The sequence below is a fragment of the Panthera onca genome, chromosome A1 (assembly GCF_046562875.1).
Source record: "Panthera onca isolate mPanOnc1 chromosome A1, mPanOnc1 haplotype 2, whole genome shotgun sequence".
In the NCBI taxonomy this organism is placed as follows: domain Eukaryota; kingdom Metazoa; phylum Chordata; class Mammalia; order Carnivora; family Felidae; genus Panthera; species Panthera onca.
Window position 1 is genome coordinate 29,723,302 of NC_138339.1, and position 13,528 is coordinate 29,736,829.

Consider the following 13,528-nt stretch of genomic DNA (forward strand, 5'->3'; position numbering starts at 1 on the left):
CCTTTTGTCCAATTTCATATCAGTGGAATCATGCAGCATGTAGTTTTTTGTGTGTTTGTCTTGTCCTCTTTTAATTAACAGAATGTTGCTGGTATATTAATATTAATTTTTATTGCTGGCTAGTATCAATAGTATAGATGTATTATAATCTCTTTATGATTTCACAAATTTATGGACTTTTGTGTTCCCAGTTTGGACTATTCTGAATAATGCTGCTAGGAATATTTGTGTGCCAAGTTCTTATGTGGATGTGTGTTTTCATATTTCTTGGGTAAATTCCTGAGTGATTGCTGGGTCATGTGGTGAGTGAGAAACTGCCAGACTTTTTCCAAAATGGCTGATCCATTTTGCATTTCTACCAGCAACATTCCATTTGCTCTACATTCTCACCAATACTCTTGGTTTTTGTCAGTATTTTTAAGTTTAGCCATCTGATGGTGTGGAGTAATATGTTGCTTTAAAAAAATTTTTAAGATGCCTTTTTTAAACATCTTCATGGTATTTGCTTATGTTCTTCAATCTATGATATCTTAGGCTCTCTTCCTAAATCGTCTTCCATAAATCATCTTTTATTTCATAATTTTACATAATGTATTTGGTATCATTTCCCTCCTAAGTCAAATAATTAGCTCTGTATTACATAGCCTTATAACTATCTGAGTTATATTTATGTCAGCCATTATTCCAAAGGGGACATAATTTCTAGAAAACTCTACAACCACATATTTCATTTAATAATTACAATAAATGAGTAAGAATTAATTGTAGCTGTCAGAAATGTCATTATTTAGTATTCCAAAAAAGGATCTAAGGTAATATCCGTATATATTATTGGAAAATTGAAAACAGAAAGGAGATGACTAGATTTATAATCTCTTAGCAGTAAGTTTTATGTTTCTTACATCTTTACTTTCTAGTCTTCTTTAGCTAGTTGTTCATTCAGTCCTTTAATCCTTTCTCCCTATTATGTAACTTCTTTAGTTTCTGACAAGTTTAGTTTACCAATGACACTGTGACTTTGTGATAGTTATTAGACTAGCAGAATTTAGTTTAATGAAAGAAGTAAGGCTAAAAAATATTTATTATAGATACACGTTAACAGAGACATAACCACTCTTAATGGTTGTAGCAACATACATGCATAAATTTTGAGAGGCTAGGAAGGATATAGAGAATGTACTGCTAGAAGAATCATTGGAAATTCTTGAGTCAAGAATAATTAGCACACATGGGGGCACCTGGCTGGCTCAGTTGATAGAGCATGTATATCTTGATCTCAGGGTCATGAGTTTGAGCCCCATGTTGTGGGTAGAGTTTTAAAAAAAAATTTTTTTTTAATTTTTAAATGATTATTATTTTTGAGAGAGAGAGAGTGCAAGCAGGGGAGGGGCACAGAGAGAGACACAGAATCTGAAGCAGTTTCCAGGCTCTGAGCAGTCAGCACAGAGCCCAACACAAGGGCTCAAGCCCATGAACCATGAGATCATGACCTGAGCCGAAGTTGGACGCTTAACCGACTGAGCCACCCGAGCACCAAACCCACCCCTTCTTTTTTTTTTTCTTTTTAAAGAATAATGAGCACCAGGATGCCTGGGTGGCTCATTCCATTTAGCATCTGACTCTTGATTTTGGCTCAGGTCATGATCTCACCATTCATGGGATTGAGCCCCATGTCGGGCTCTGCACTGGCACCATAACAGCCTGCTTGAGATTCTCTCTCTTTCTCTCTCTCTGTGCCCCTCCCCTGTTTGCATGCTCTCTCTCAAAAAATAAACGTTTTTCTGGGGCGCCTGGGTGGCTCAGTCGGTTAAGCGGCCGACTTCAGCTCAGGTCATGATCTCGCGGTCAGTGAGTTCAAGCCCCGCGTCGGGCTCTGTGCTGACAGCTCGGAGCCTGGAGCCCGTTTCAGATTCTGTGTCTCCCTCTCTCTGACCCTCCCCCGTTCATGCTCTGTCTCTCTCTGTCTCAAAAATAAATAAACGTTGAAAAAACAATTCTTTAAAAAAAAAAAAAAAAAAAAAAAAATAAACGTTTTTCTAAAAAAGAATTAGCATACTTAACTATTTCCACATGAGCTCATTTACCTATTCCATTCTCTTTAGTTTCTGCTATTTCTCATTTTTATTGTTTTTGTGTTGAGTGAGTTTCTTATATGTCATTGATTTCCAATTCATGGAAGTTTTTTTTCTTTTTTCTTTCTTTCTTTCTTTCTTTTTTTTTTTTAAGGAAACTTAGAGTACTATATGAAACACCTTCAAATTCAGACATGCCCCAAACTCTGTCTACCAACTAAATTTTGTTAGTATGCTATGTATACACACACTTTAAATATATGCAGATTTGTTCCCTATAATTTATAACCTTTAATGAATTCATAGTTTTAAAACTTTTAATGATTCCATAGGTTTTTGTCATTTTTCAATAGCACATAAAAGAAAAATTTCTATCATGAAAGTCCTTAGATAGGTAGATAGATTTTTTTTTTTTTTTCCTAAACAGTAGTCCATTTAGTTTAAACCACTATGACAGGGTACACAGAAATTGAATTGATTTTCTAGTGCCACTCAATGGTCCTTTTTTAGTTTATAAGAAAATATAAGCAATGAAAAACCTTGAATAACCCATATTTCATGCATTCCTGGCCTTTGTAATCTAAAATGAGATCTCCTTAAAGTTTACAGTCAAATACTTTAACAACCAATGGATGCTTAGGAAAACTAATATATTCATATAATTTAATAGTACTCCACATCATAAAGGAACAGACTACTGAAACATACAGCAACTTAGATGAATAATGAAAACATTACACAGAGTAAAGAAGACTTACACATAAGAGTCATATTCTGATTCCATTTATATGAAGTTCTAGGAGAGGCTAAAATTCATCTATATTGGAAAAACTCAAAGGAGTCGTTTCAGAGGGCCAGGAATTGACATGGAAGGGACATGTATTGGGTTCTCCAGAGAAGGAGAACCAATAGAATACTGAGAGGAGGAGAGAGAAAAGGATTTATTGTAAGGAATTGGCTCATTCAGTTATGGAGGCTGTCTGCAAGCTGGAGGCTTAGAACAGCCCGTGGGTATAGTTTAGTTTGTATCTGAAGGCCTGAACCAGGGTAGCTGATGGTATAAATCCCAATTTGAGTGCAAGAGGAGACTGATGTCCCAACTCAGGTAGTCAGAGAATAGTTGATTTCCTCCTTTGTCTACCTTGTGTTCTATTCAGGCCCTCAGCCGATTGTGTGATGACCACCCACATTGGAGAGGGTGATCTGCTTTACTGAGTCCATGAATTCAGGTGCAAATTGCATCTAGAAACACCCTCACCAGTACTCAGAGTTTTTTTTTTAACCCAGAAGTGATGTTTAACCAAATAATCAGGTATCCCTTGACCTAGTCAAGTTGACACATAAAATTAACTATCACACATCCCCTTTGTCAACATGGCACCTGTGTATATCTCTTTAAACCATACTTCATTTCCAAATAACAATAACGAGATCATAGTTCCATCTAACATGATACAGCTGTCCTGCATACAGCTGAAAATGCACTAACATCTTTCCCATAAGAAAAAGTAAAGTCCTTGAGTGATGTTTACTCTTCTCCTGATACCCAGTAACTTAAATACTATAATTAACAACACTTAACTACTATGATATGAAGTCTATACTTTTTATGTCATATGGTAGGGGAATAAAAGGGGAGAAAAAGTGAGCAGTGGGAGGGAGCCATGGTGTCAGACTGGGGTAAAAAAAGGCGGGGGAGGGGGCGTTATTTGCTCTTTCTCCACTCCTCTTCTCTTCTCCTCTGTCTCTGGACACACACACACACACACACACACACACACACACACTATTCATAACAAAATAAGTAGGAAATGCTTATGACAATTAAAATTCTCGCTTCTATACCTTGTAATGTGGTCACTCACTAGGAGTTAATTGTGAGTGATGCCCCTCCCATTTCCACCCCTTGAAAATTCCTAGACTGTGAATCCTGGTAATGGGCTAAACAGTGCCATATATTGGATGCTGATTCAGAGCATATAGAGCCTCCTGTAGAATCTTGCCTCATCCATGCAAGATATTGCCACCTATCTGGTGCTATACCTGAGTCTTGAAAAGGCCATTCCATGTTCTATCAAGCCAGCTCCTTGATTGATAAAAAGTAATGCTGTGTAGAATACCATGACAGTGGATAAGGCATTCTAATACAGCTACAAGTGGTAGTTTTAGCAGAAGCACTGCATGAAGAGAAGGCAAATCTGTATCCATTGTAAGCATCTGTTCCAGTAAGAACAAAATGCTGCCCCTTCCATTATGGAAATCTACCAGTGTAATCAACGTGCTTACAAAGTAACTGACTGCTCATCCAGGGAATGGTTCAGTGGTTCCACATCAGGGATTTGGTGTTGGTCTCTACTGCTGACAGATTGGCACTCAGCAGTGGCCATGGGCCAGCCACATTGGCCTTCCCGAATAGAAATCTGTGTTCCTGAATCCATGTGTAACCACCATCCCTGCCACCATGGACAGTTTGTTCATGAGTGCATTGAGCAAGAACAAGAGTAGTTGGGGAGAGAGGCTGATATCCTCAGAGAAGGTACCTACAGAATGGAGTCCTCCAGTCCACTTGATTATTTAAATCCTCCTCTGCTGAGGTCATCTTTTGGTGAACATTCGTGTGGGACATAAATATCCTTATATTTTGTATGCATTCAGAGATATCTATCCACATGCCTCTTTCCTAAATTTCCTTGTCACTAATTTTCTAATCATCTTCCTTCCAAGTCCCTAACCATCCAGCCAAACCATTGGCCATAGCCCATGAACCAATATGTAATCACATATCTGGTCATTCCTTCTTCCAAGCAAAGTGAATAGCCAGGTACACTGCTCGTAGTTCTGTTCATTGGGGGAATTTCTCTTCACCACTGTCCTTCAAGGATGTCCCAGACAGAGGCGATGGTGCTACAAAATGTCCACTTTGGAATGGTCCTACATATTGTGCAGACCCATTTATAAACCAGGCCTAAGTCTTCTCTTCCATGTGAGTTGATTTCCGGGAACTCCCCATGAAGCCATAGGTACAGGCTGGAAGAGAGAAAGGCAGTATAGCAGGAATAGGAACCCATAGACATTTGGGCTGCTTCTTCCTGTAATTTACTTATACCCTTTAGATGTGCTCTCACCCAGTCACATATATACCACTTCCGTTTGATGCTGCTGCTGTGCATACCCAATTTTATGTCTTGGTGAGTCAGGTAATACCCAGTTCATGATGGGCAACTCAGATCACATGGTAATTCGGTGGCTCATGGCTAAGCATTCAGTATCTGCTAAGGCCCAGTAGAGGCCAAGAGCTCTTTTTCAAAAGGAGAGTAGTTATTCATGGAGGAGGATAATGCTTTGCTCCAAAATCCTAAGGGCTTGTACTGCATGCAGTCCACCTATGGGGTCCTGCCAGGGACTTGAAACAGTATCCCTATCTGCCACTGACACTTAAAGTACCATTGGATCTATTGGATCATCTGACCCATGCTGCAGAGCAACTTGCATAGCAGCCTGGATCTCTTGCACAGCCTTCTTCTGTTCTGGGCCCCTCTCAGCACAGGCAGCATCTTGGGTCACTCAGTAAATGAGCCAGAGTAATACACCCAAATGAGGAATTTGTTGCCTCCAAACTCCAAAGCCCACTAGCCATTGTGCCTCTTTTTTTTTGGTTATATATAGGAGACGCCAGATGCAACAACTTATCCTTCACTTTAGAAGGGATAGCTTAACGGAGCCCACACCACTAGGACCCCAGCAATTTCACTGAAATAGAAGACCCCTGAATTTTGTTGGATTTATTTCCCTACCCTCTGACACATACAAGTCTTATCAATAAGTCTAGAGTGGTTGCTATTTTTTGCTCACCAAGTGTAGTCAGCATAATATCATCAATGTAATGAACCACTGTGATAATCTTATTAAAGGGAAAGGTAATCAAGATCCTGCAAACTGAATTATAACATAGGACTGGAGAGTTAATATACGCCTGAGGTAGGGCAGTGCAGTGTATTGCTGGCCTTGCCTGCTGATAGCAAAGTGCTTCTGGTGGGCTTTGATGAGGATGGAGAAAAAAGCATCTGCCAGAAGGTGCCAGGTAACCAAAGAATGTATTAATTTGCTCAAGTAATAATACCTTATCTGGTACAGCAGCTGCAGTTGGAATCACTACCCGTTAAGCTTATGCGAATCCACTGTCATTCCCCAAGATCCATCTGTCTACTGCCCAGGCCGAATGAGCGAGCTGAATGAGAATCTGGTGGGAATTATCATCCTTGCATCCTTCCAGTCTTTGATGATAGCACTAATCTCAATAGTCCCTGGTGTAATGTAGTATTTTGACTTACTATTTTCCTGGTTCATGGTTTCCACTTGGCCTTTCCCACCGTAATAACCCTCACTACACAGATCAAAGAACCAATGTAGGAATTCTGTCAACTGCTGAGTATATTTATTCCAATTTTGTGTTTTGGTGCTTGGAAATAATCATAAGATGAGTTTGGGGATCCAGTGGACTCACTCTGGAACAGACAAGAGTTATACCTCCATTGACCACCAGACCTCTAACCACCCACCCTTCACTCTGAGCCACAGCGATCTTTAGGGTCTCTTGGAATTAGTGTCAGTTCAGAACCAGCATCTAATAATCCCTAAAAGGTCTGATAATTTCCTTTTCTCCAATGTACAGTTAACCTGATAAATGACCATAGGTCCTTTTGGGGAAAGTTGGGGAAAAGATTAGCAGTATATTTTCCATAGAATATGGGGCTCCTTCCTCAAGAGGATTTCTCAGAGAATGCTATGGACTGAATGTTTATATGTCTCCAAACTTCATATGTTGAAGCTTAATCCCTAGTGTGATATTAGGAAGTGGAGCTTTTGAGAGATCATTAGGTAATGAGGGTGGAGCCAGCATGAATCAGAATAGTACCCTCCTAAGAAGAGACACAAGAGAGATCTGTCTGCTCTCTGCCAAATGAGGACATAAGAAGACAGCCATCTGCAAGCCAGAATGAGGATCTTCATCGGAATATGCTGGCACCTTGATTCCAGAACTATGAGAAATAAATTTCTGTTGAAGTCACCTACTATGTGGTATTTGTTATAGCAGCAAAGACAGAAATTGGAAGCTAAGACCAAGCTAAGACAGAAATTGGAACCAAAAGTAAGATGCTGCTGAAACAAATAATGTGAAAGTGGCTTTGGAATTGGGTAATCAGTAGAGACTAGCAAAGTTTTGAGGTGCATGCTAGAAGAAGCTGATACCGCTATGAAGAGACATTTAAAGGCAGTTCTGATGAGGGCTCAGAGAGAAAAGCTGTAGGGAAAGCTTTTGTCTTCTTAGAGAATAAATACAATCTTGTACAGAATGTTGGTAGAAATATGGACAGTAAAGGCCATTTTGATAAGGTCTCAGGTAGAAATGAGGAACTTGCTATTGGACAACAGAGAAAAGGCAGTCCTTGTTATAAAGAGGCAAAGAACTTGGCTGAGCTGTGTTCTTGTTGTAGTGTTTTGTGAAAGGTAGAACTTCAAGCATGAAATTGGATATTTAGCTGAGGAGATTTCTAAGTAAAGTCTTTAAGGAGCAGTTTCATTTCTGTTTATAATCAAATACCGTCTCTGTCTCTGTCAACCAGTGAATGGATAAAAATAATGATATAGCCTCACAATTTAATAGTATTCACATCGTAAAGAAACAAACTGATGATACATACAACTTGAGCACAATAAAAATATTATGCAGAGTGAAGGAAGCCTTACACAGAACAGTACATATTCTGATTCCATCTATATGAAGTTCTAGGAGAGGCAAAATTAATCTGTATCTGAAAAACTCAGAAGAGCGATTGCTGGGTTCAGAGATTGACTGGAAAGTAACATGAAGGAACTTTCTTTTTTTCTTTCTCTCTCTCTCTCTCTCCCTCTCTCTCTCTCTCTCTCTTTCTTTCTTGCTTTCTTTCCTTTTTCTTTCCTTTTTAATGTTTTATTTATTTTTCAGAGAGAGACAGAGAGGGAGTGGGGGAGGGGCAGAGAGAGAGAGGGAGATGCAGCAAAGCAGGCTGTAGGCTCCAGACTGTCAGCATAGAGCCCTATGTGGGGCTCAACCCCATGAACTGTGAGATCATGACCTGAGCCGAAGTCAGGCGCATAACTGACTGAGCCACCCAGGTGCCCCAACATGAGGGAATTTTCAGGGATAATGGTAATGGTCTATATTAGTGGTTCTAAAAGTTACTGAGATTACCTGCAACTTGTTAGAAATATGAGTTCTAAGGCTTTACCTCAATAACTCTAAGGTGGGCCCATCATTCTTGTGTTTTAATGGTCTCTCCAGATGATTCTGATATAAGCTAAAGATGTAGATTACTGTTCTGTATTTTTTTTTTTTTAAGTAAGCTTCACACCTAGCGTGGAACCCAGCATAGGGCTTGAACTCACAATCCTGAGATCAAGACCTGAGCTGAGATCAAGAGTTGGACACATAACCAACTGAACCACCCAGGCGCCCCTTTTAATGTTTTTTGTTTTTTTATGATCTGTATCCTGATAGGAGTTTGAGTTGTGATGATGAATGCACTTAACAAAACTGAGCGAATATATAAGTCATTTCATGTAAATTTTATCTCGAAAAGGAAAAGGAGGGGGGAGTATATTGTCTATAATTTACTTCGCAATGTATCAAAAATAAGATGTATAAAGATGTGCGTATGTACACACATCTTTGTATGATATAAATGCATTTATGCATGTGTAAGTGTAATGCTGGTTTAACATCAGTGTGTGTGTGTGTGTGTGTGTGTGTGTGTGTGTGTGTGTGTGTGTGATTTAACACTAAAGAAGAAGAAATAAGTAGTCATTTCAGGGACACAGGGAAATTTTTTGATAAAATTTAATGCCTTTGAATGATAACTTCCAATAAGCTAGGAATAAAATATGACAGAGTAACTACAAACTAAAATGAAAATCATGCAAAATGGAAAAATGTTCAGAGAGATCTCATAAAAAAAAAAAATAGTCATCAGGGGCCCCTGGCTGGCTCAGTAGAGCATGTGGCTCTTGATCTCAGGGTCATGAGTTCGAGCCCCACATTGGGTGTGGAGCCTGCTTAAAAAAAAGAAGAAGAAAAAGAAGAATACCATAAAAAATGAAAAAGAAAGGAAAAAATAGTCGTAAATATGTTGAGATGATTGTAAAATATATGTGGAAAAGCAAAGAACTGAAGACAGTTGTCATGTCTGAAAATGCAGGAGCACTACCTTGCCTTACAAAATATAAGGACTTAGTTTTAAGGATACAGTAGTTAAGATAGTGTGGTACTAAATGGACCAAAGGAACAAGATGCAGAGCCCAGAAATCAGCCTCCACATAGAAGGGGTATACTCACTATAAAACAGAAGTGGCACTGCAGTTAATGGGGGGAAAGATAGACTTATCAGTAAATAGGGCTGGGAAAATTGGCTTATCCATAAGGAATTTTTTTTTTTAGATAGAACTACCTTATGACCCAGCAGTTGTACTGCTAGGAATTTATCCAAAATATACAGAAATGCTGATTTGAAGGGGCCCATGTACCCCAGTGTTTTATAGCAGCACTATCAACAGTCACCAAATTATGGAAAGAGCCCAAATGTCCATTAACTGACGAATGGATAAAGAAGATGTGGTGTGTACACACACACACACACGCACGCACACACAATGGAATACTACGTGGTGATGAAAAAGAATGAAATCTTGCCATTTGCAACAACATGGGTGGAACTGGAGGATACTATGCTAAGCAAAATAGTCAGAGAAAGACAGATATATGATTTCACTCGTGGAATTTGAGAATCTCAACAGATGATCATAAGGGAAGGAAAAATAAGATAAAAACAGAGAGGGAGGCAAACCATTAAGAGACTCTTAAATATAAAGAACAAACAGGATTGCTGGGCAGGGGGTGTTGAATGGGTAACAGGCGTTACTGAGGATACTTTTTGAGTGCCGGGTGTCATATGTAAGAGATGAATCACTGGGTTCTATTTCCGAAGCCAAAACTACACTGTATGTTAACTAACCTGAATATAAATTAAAAAAGAAAGAATTGATTTCTACTTTAACTCAGTAATCACATCATATAGATTAAAGAAAATCTTTAAAACTTTTAGAAGAAAATATATGTGAATATATTTTTGACCTTTCTGTAGGGAAAGATTTCTAAAGGATTTCTTAAACAAGTTCCAAAACCATTAACAAAAGATTGATGAATTTCATTGCATAGAATGAAGTACAATTTTTTAATCAAAAGACATCTTAACACAAGTCACAAACTAGGAAATGGTATTTGGTACACATGTGTAAGAAAGGATCCTTAGAGTATGTGAAGAACTCCTCTCCTACAAATCAACATAATTTTCCAAGTAGGAAAATAGGTAAAAGTCATGATTAAGCATTTCATACAAGAAATAGCATATATGGCCTATAGGGTGTTCAACCTCGTTATTAATACGGGAAATACAAATCAGTACTATATCTTACACCCATTTCATTGGCAAAAATTGAGAAATCAGGTGATAACAAATGATGGAGAAGAGATGGATTAAACAATATCTCTTTACTACTAACTGAGAAAATACAACCAAATTGAAAAAATATAGCATTATTTCATAAAGTTAACATTTATATATCCTGTGACCTAGCAGTTCCACCTGAAGGTATATACCCAAGAAAACCTCGCATATGTGTGCCAGGAGACAGATAAAAAGAGTGCTCGTGCCACTAAAAAAGTGTAATTAACCTGTCTTCAGAATAGATCAATTAATTGCAATATTGACACACAGTAGCTGTTGTATAGCAGTTCAAATGAATAAAATGTAGTCATTTGCAACAACCTGGATTACAGTTAGGGACATAATGTTGAGTGAACAAGGCAAGACTACAGAAGACTACGTCCACTATAATACCTTTTAGAAAGTTGAAAATGAAGCAAAATTATGAACAGTATACAGCTGACACCATTTTTTAAGCAAAAAAAAGTTATAAAATTCCTGATAATGGTTACCTTGAAGTGAAACAGAAAGATGGAATAAGGGAAAGGGGAGTGCATTGGGAAATAAAGGTTTATGGAAATGTTCTTGAGTTGGGTTCACAGTAAGTAAATCAATTAAAAGGGCACATAGCAATATGTATTTATACTATTGTGTACACTTTACATCTTGGAGAGGAAAAAACAAGAGGGGATTATTTTCTGCTCCTGCCTGGAAGAGGCTAGCATGCAGTTTTAATAGCTGCTTAAGGAATTGAGTTATAGAGCAGGACAAGGAGAATTTGCTGTACAGAGAAAAAACTAAAAATTGAAATTTTCTTTATTTCTTTAATTTGAAGAGGATGAGGGCAGTGTATGCATTATGTTATTCTGATTGCTGTCAACTGTTTTAATCATTCATGCATCTTGTAGTGAAGGTTTAAACTTGAGCTTTCCAATATTAGCCACATGTGTTTTTTAAACTTAATTTGAATTTTTATTTGTATTTAATTTTAACTCCTCAGGCGTACTAGCCACATTTCATGTGTTCAGTAGCTGCATTTGTCTTGTGGCAACCATATTGGACAGCACAGATACAGAACATTTCCATCATTGCAGCAAGTTATATTGGACAGCACTGGAACTCTTCATGAAAATCACATATACACTTCAACTTCTTTATAGCCCAAAGTTGTATTTGCTAATCTGTATTAAGAAAACATATACCTTAGATGACTTTACAACTGACCTGTGATTGTAAAAGTTTGAATTGGTTTTACTTTTTGGCCATAGTTAGACCGATCTTTTCTCCTCATCTCATCATTCCCAACACTTTTCTAACATTGTTTATTAATAGTTTGGCAAAGGATAATACAGAAAAGAAATCTAGCCTATGTTTTATAATTTTAAAATTTAAGATGCAATTCAGATGAAGTTATAATTATATAGAAAGTATAATTAACTCTTACTTTTTTGAGATATCAAAGGATTTGAAATAATGAGGAATAGAATTCTAATTCTTCAAAATATTTCAACTAGCATTGGGCATTAAGGAAGGTCACCTTTCTCATTTCTCTCATATCGTACCTCAGTTCCTACACACAGCAATTTAAATACTCCATACTAACATCGCTTGAAAGTATTTATAAATTACTGGTTTATAAGATATTTTAAAACATTTGCTATATATTTTTGTTTATTTGCATTTTCCATATTGTTAATGACAAATTGAAAAGCTTATTACTTATGGACACATTTAATGCGTTTATATTATTATTGCCTAATGAATAATTATACTGGGATTTTTTTTTTATATATATACATATATAGTTGTTGAAGTCCGAAGAGGATTCCTCATATAAACCTGTGAAGAAAGCTTGTACTCAACTTGTTGATAACCTAGTTGAGCACATTCTTAAATATGAGGAATCTCTAGCTGGTAAGACATTTTATATATTGGTCATTAAGTTGATTTTATAAGATATTTTAAAATACTTTGGGCACATTTCTCAATTTTGCCTCTGGTTCTGCTTAGCCTAATAATTAACTACTTCACTTTTAAATGAAGGTGGGTTTTTTTTGTTTGTTTGGTTGGTTTTTTTTTTTTGTGTTGTTGTTCATTTGGTGTTACATCCTAGATTATATTGTTTAGGTTAACTAAGATTACCTAGAGCAGTATAATAAAAGCCTAGGCCTCATCTCTTCTACATATCTTTTAGATGTCATGTTGTACAGACGTAAAAGTCCAGGGGCTAATATGTATTTAGTTAGTTGCATTCATCCTAAAACTGTTTGGTATCTTTTAAATGATAAAAAACTTTCTCTCAAAATGAAACTGTTTTAACTATTATAAAAATGTTTTTAAAAGATTTGTAGTACATTCCTAATATCATTTATAATTGTTATGTAAAATGTGCTTAATCTTGAGCTAGATAAAGCAGCTAAGATTTTTTAAATTGACAAATTCCTTAAATGCTTAATATTTTACATTATCTATTACATTATTTAACAGTCACAAATCTGAAGCTATTAATCAGATTATAAGTAAATATATAAAACTGTAAAAGCTATAATTGATAATCTCTCACTTAAAGCACCCAAGACTAACATTACTTCCCATCTCTTAATGTACATTGATGAGGAACAATAGTCAGCCTTGGTCATCCTCCAGAATTGGGGGCCAGTTGCCTCTTGCAGAGGTACCATGATGGCACCTAAGGAAATTGTTGGTATCCTTTATATTTTTATGCCTTTTTTTTTTTAACTTTTTTTTTCATTTTCCATGTGTACCTCTTTTTCTTTTTATCTCCTAGTTCTGTTTCCCTTATTTTTGCCTCTCCTAGATTTTAAGGGTGATACTGTTGTCACTTAATGTTGAAAATTGTTAATCTCTTCTAAAAACTAATTTGCCTCCTAAGAACCATTGTATCTCCTAACTAACAGCATTTTCCTCCCACTGGAG

General features: G+C 37.0%; 1 protein-coding gene across 4 annotated transcripts in view; it reads left to right on the forward strand.

Moving 5' to 3' along the window:
• Nucleotides 1-13,528, forward strand: part of NIPBL (NIPBL cohesin loading factor) — a 197,158-nt gene that overhangs the window by 161,096 nt on the left and 22,534 nt on the right. For all 4 annotated transcript variants that reach the window (XM_078445006.2, XM_078445004.2, XM_078445009.2 and 1 more), the window contains one exon: nt 12,397-12,505. In XM_078445006.2, coding sequence (XP_078301132.1) covers nt 12,397-12,505 — 109 coding nt within the window. The remainder of the gene's footprint in view (nt 1-12,396; nt 12,506-13,528) is intronic.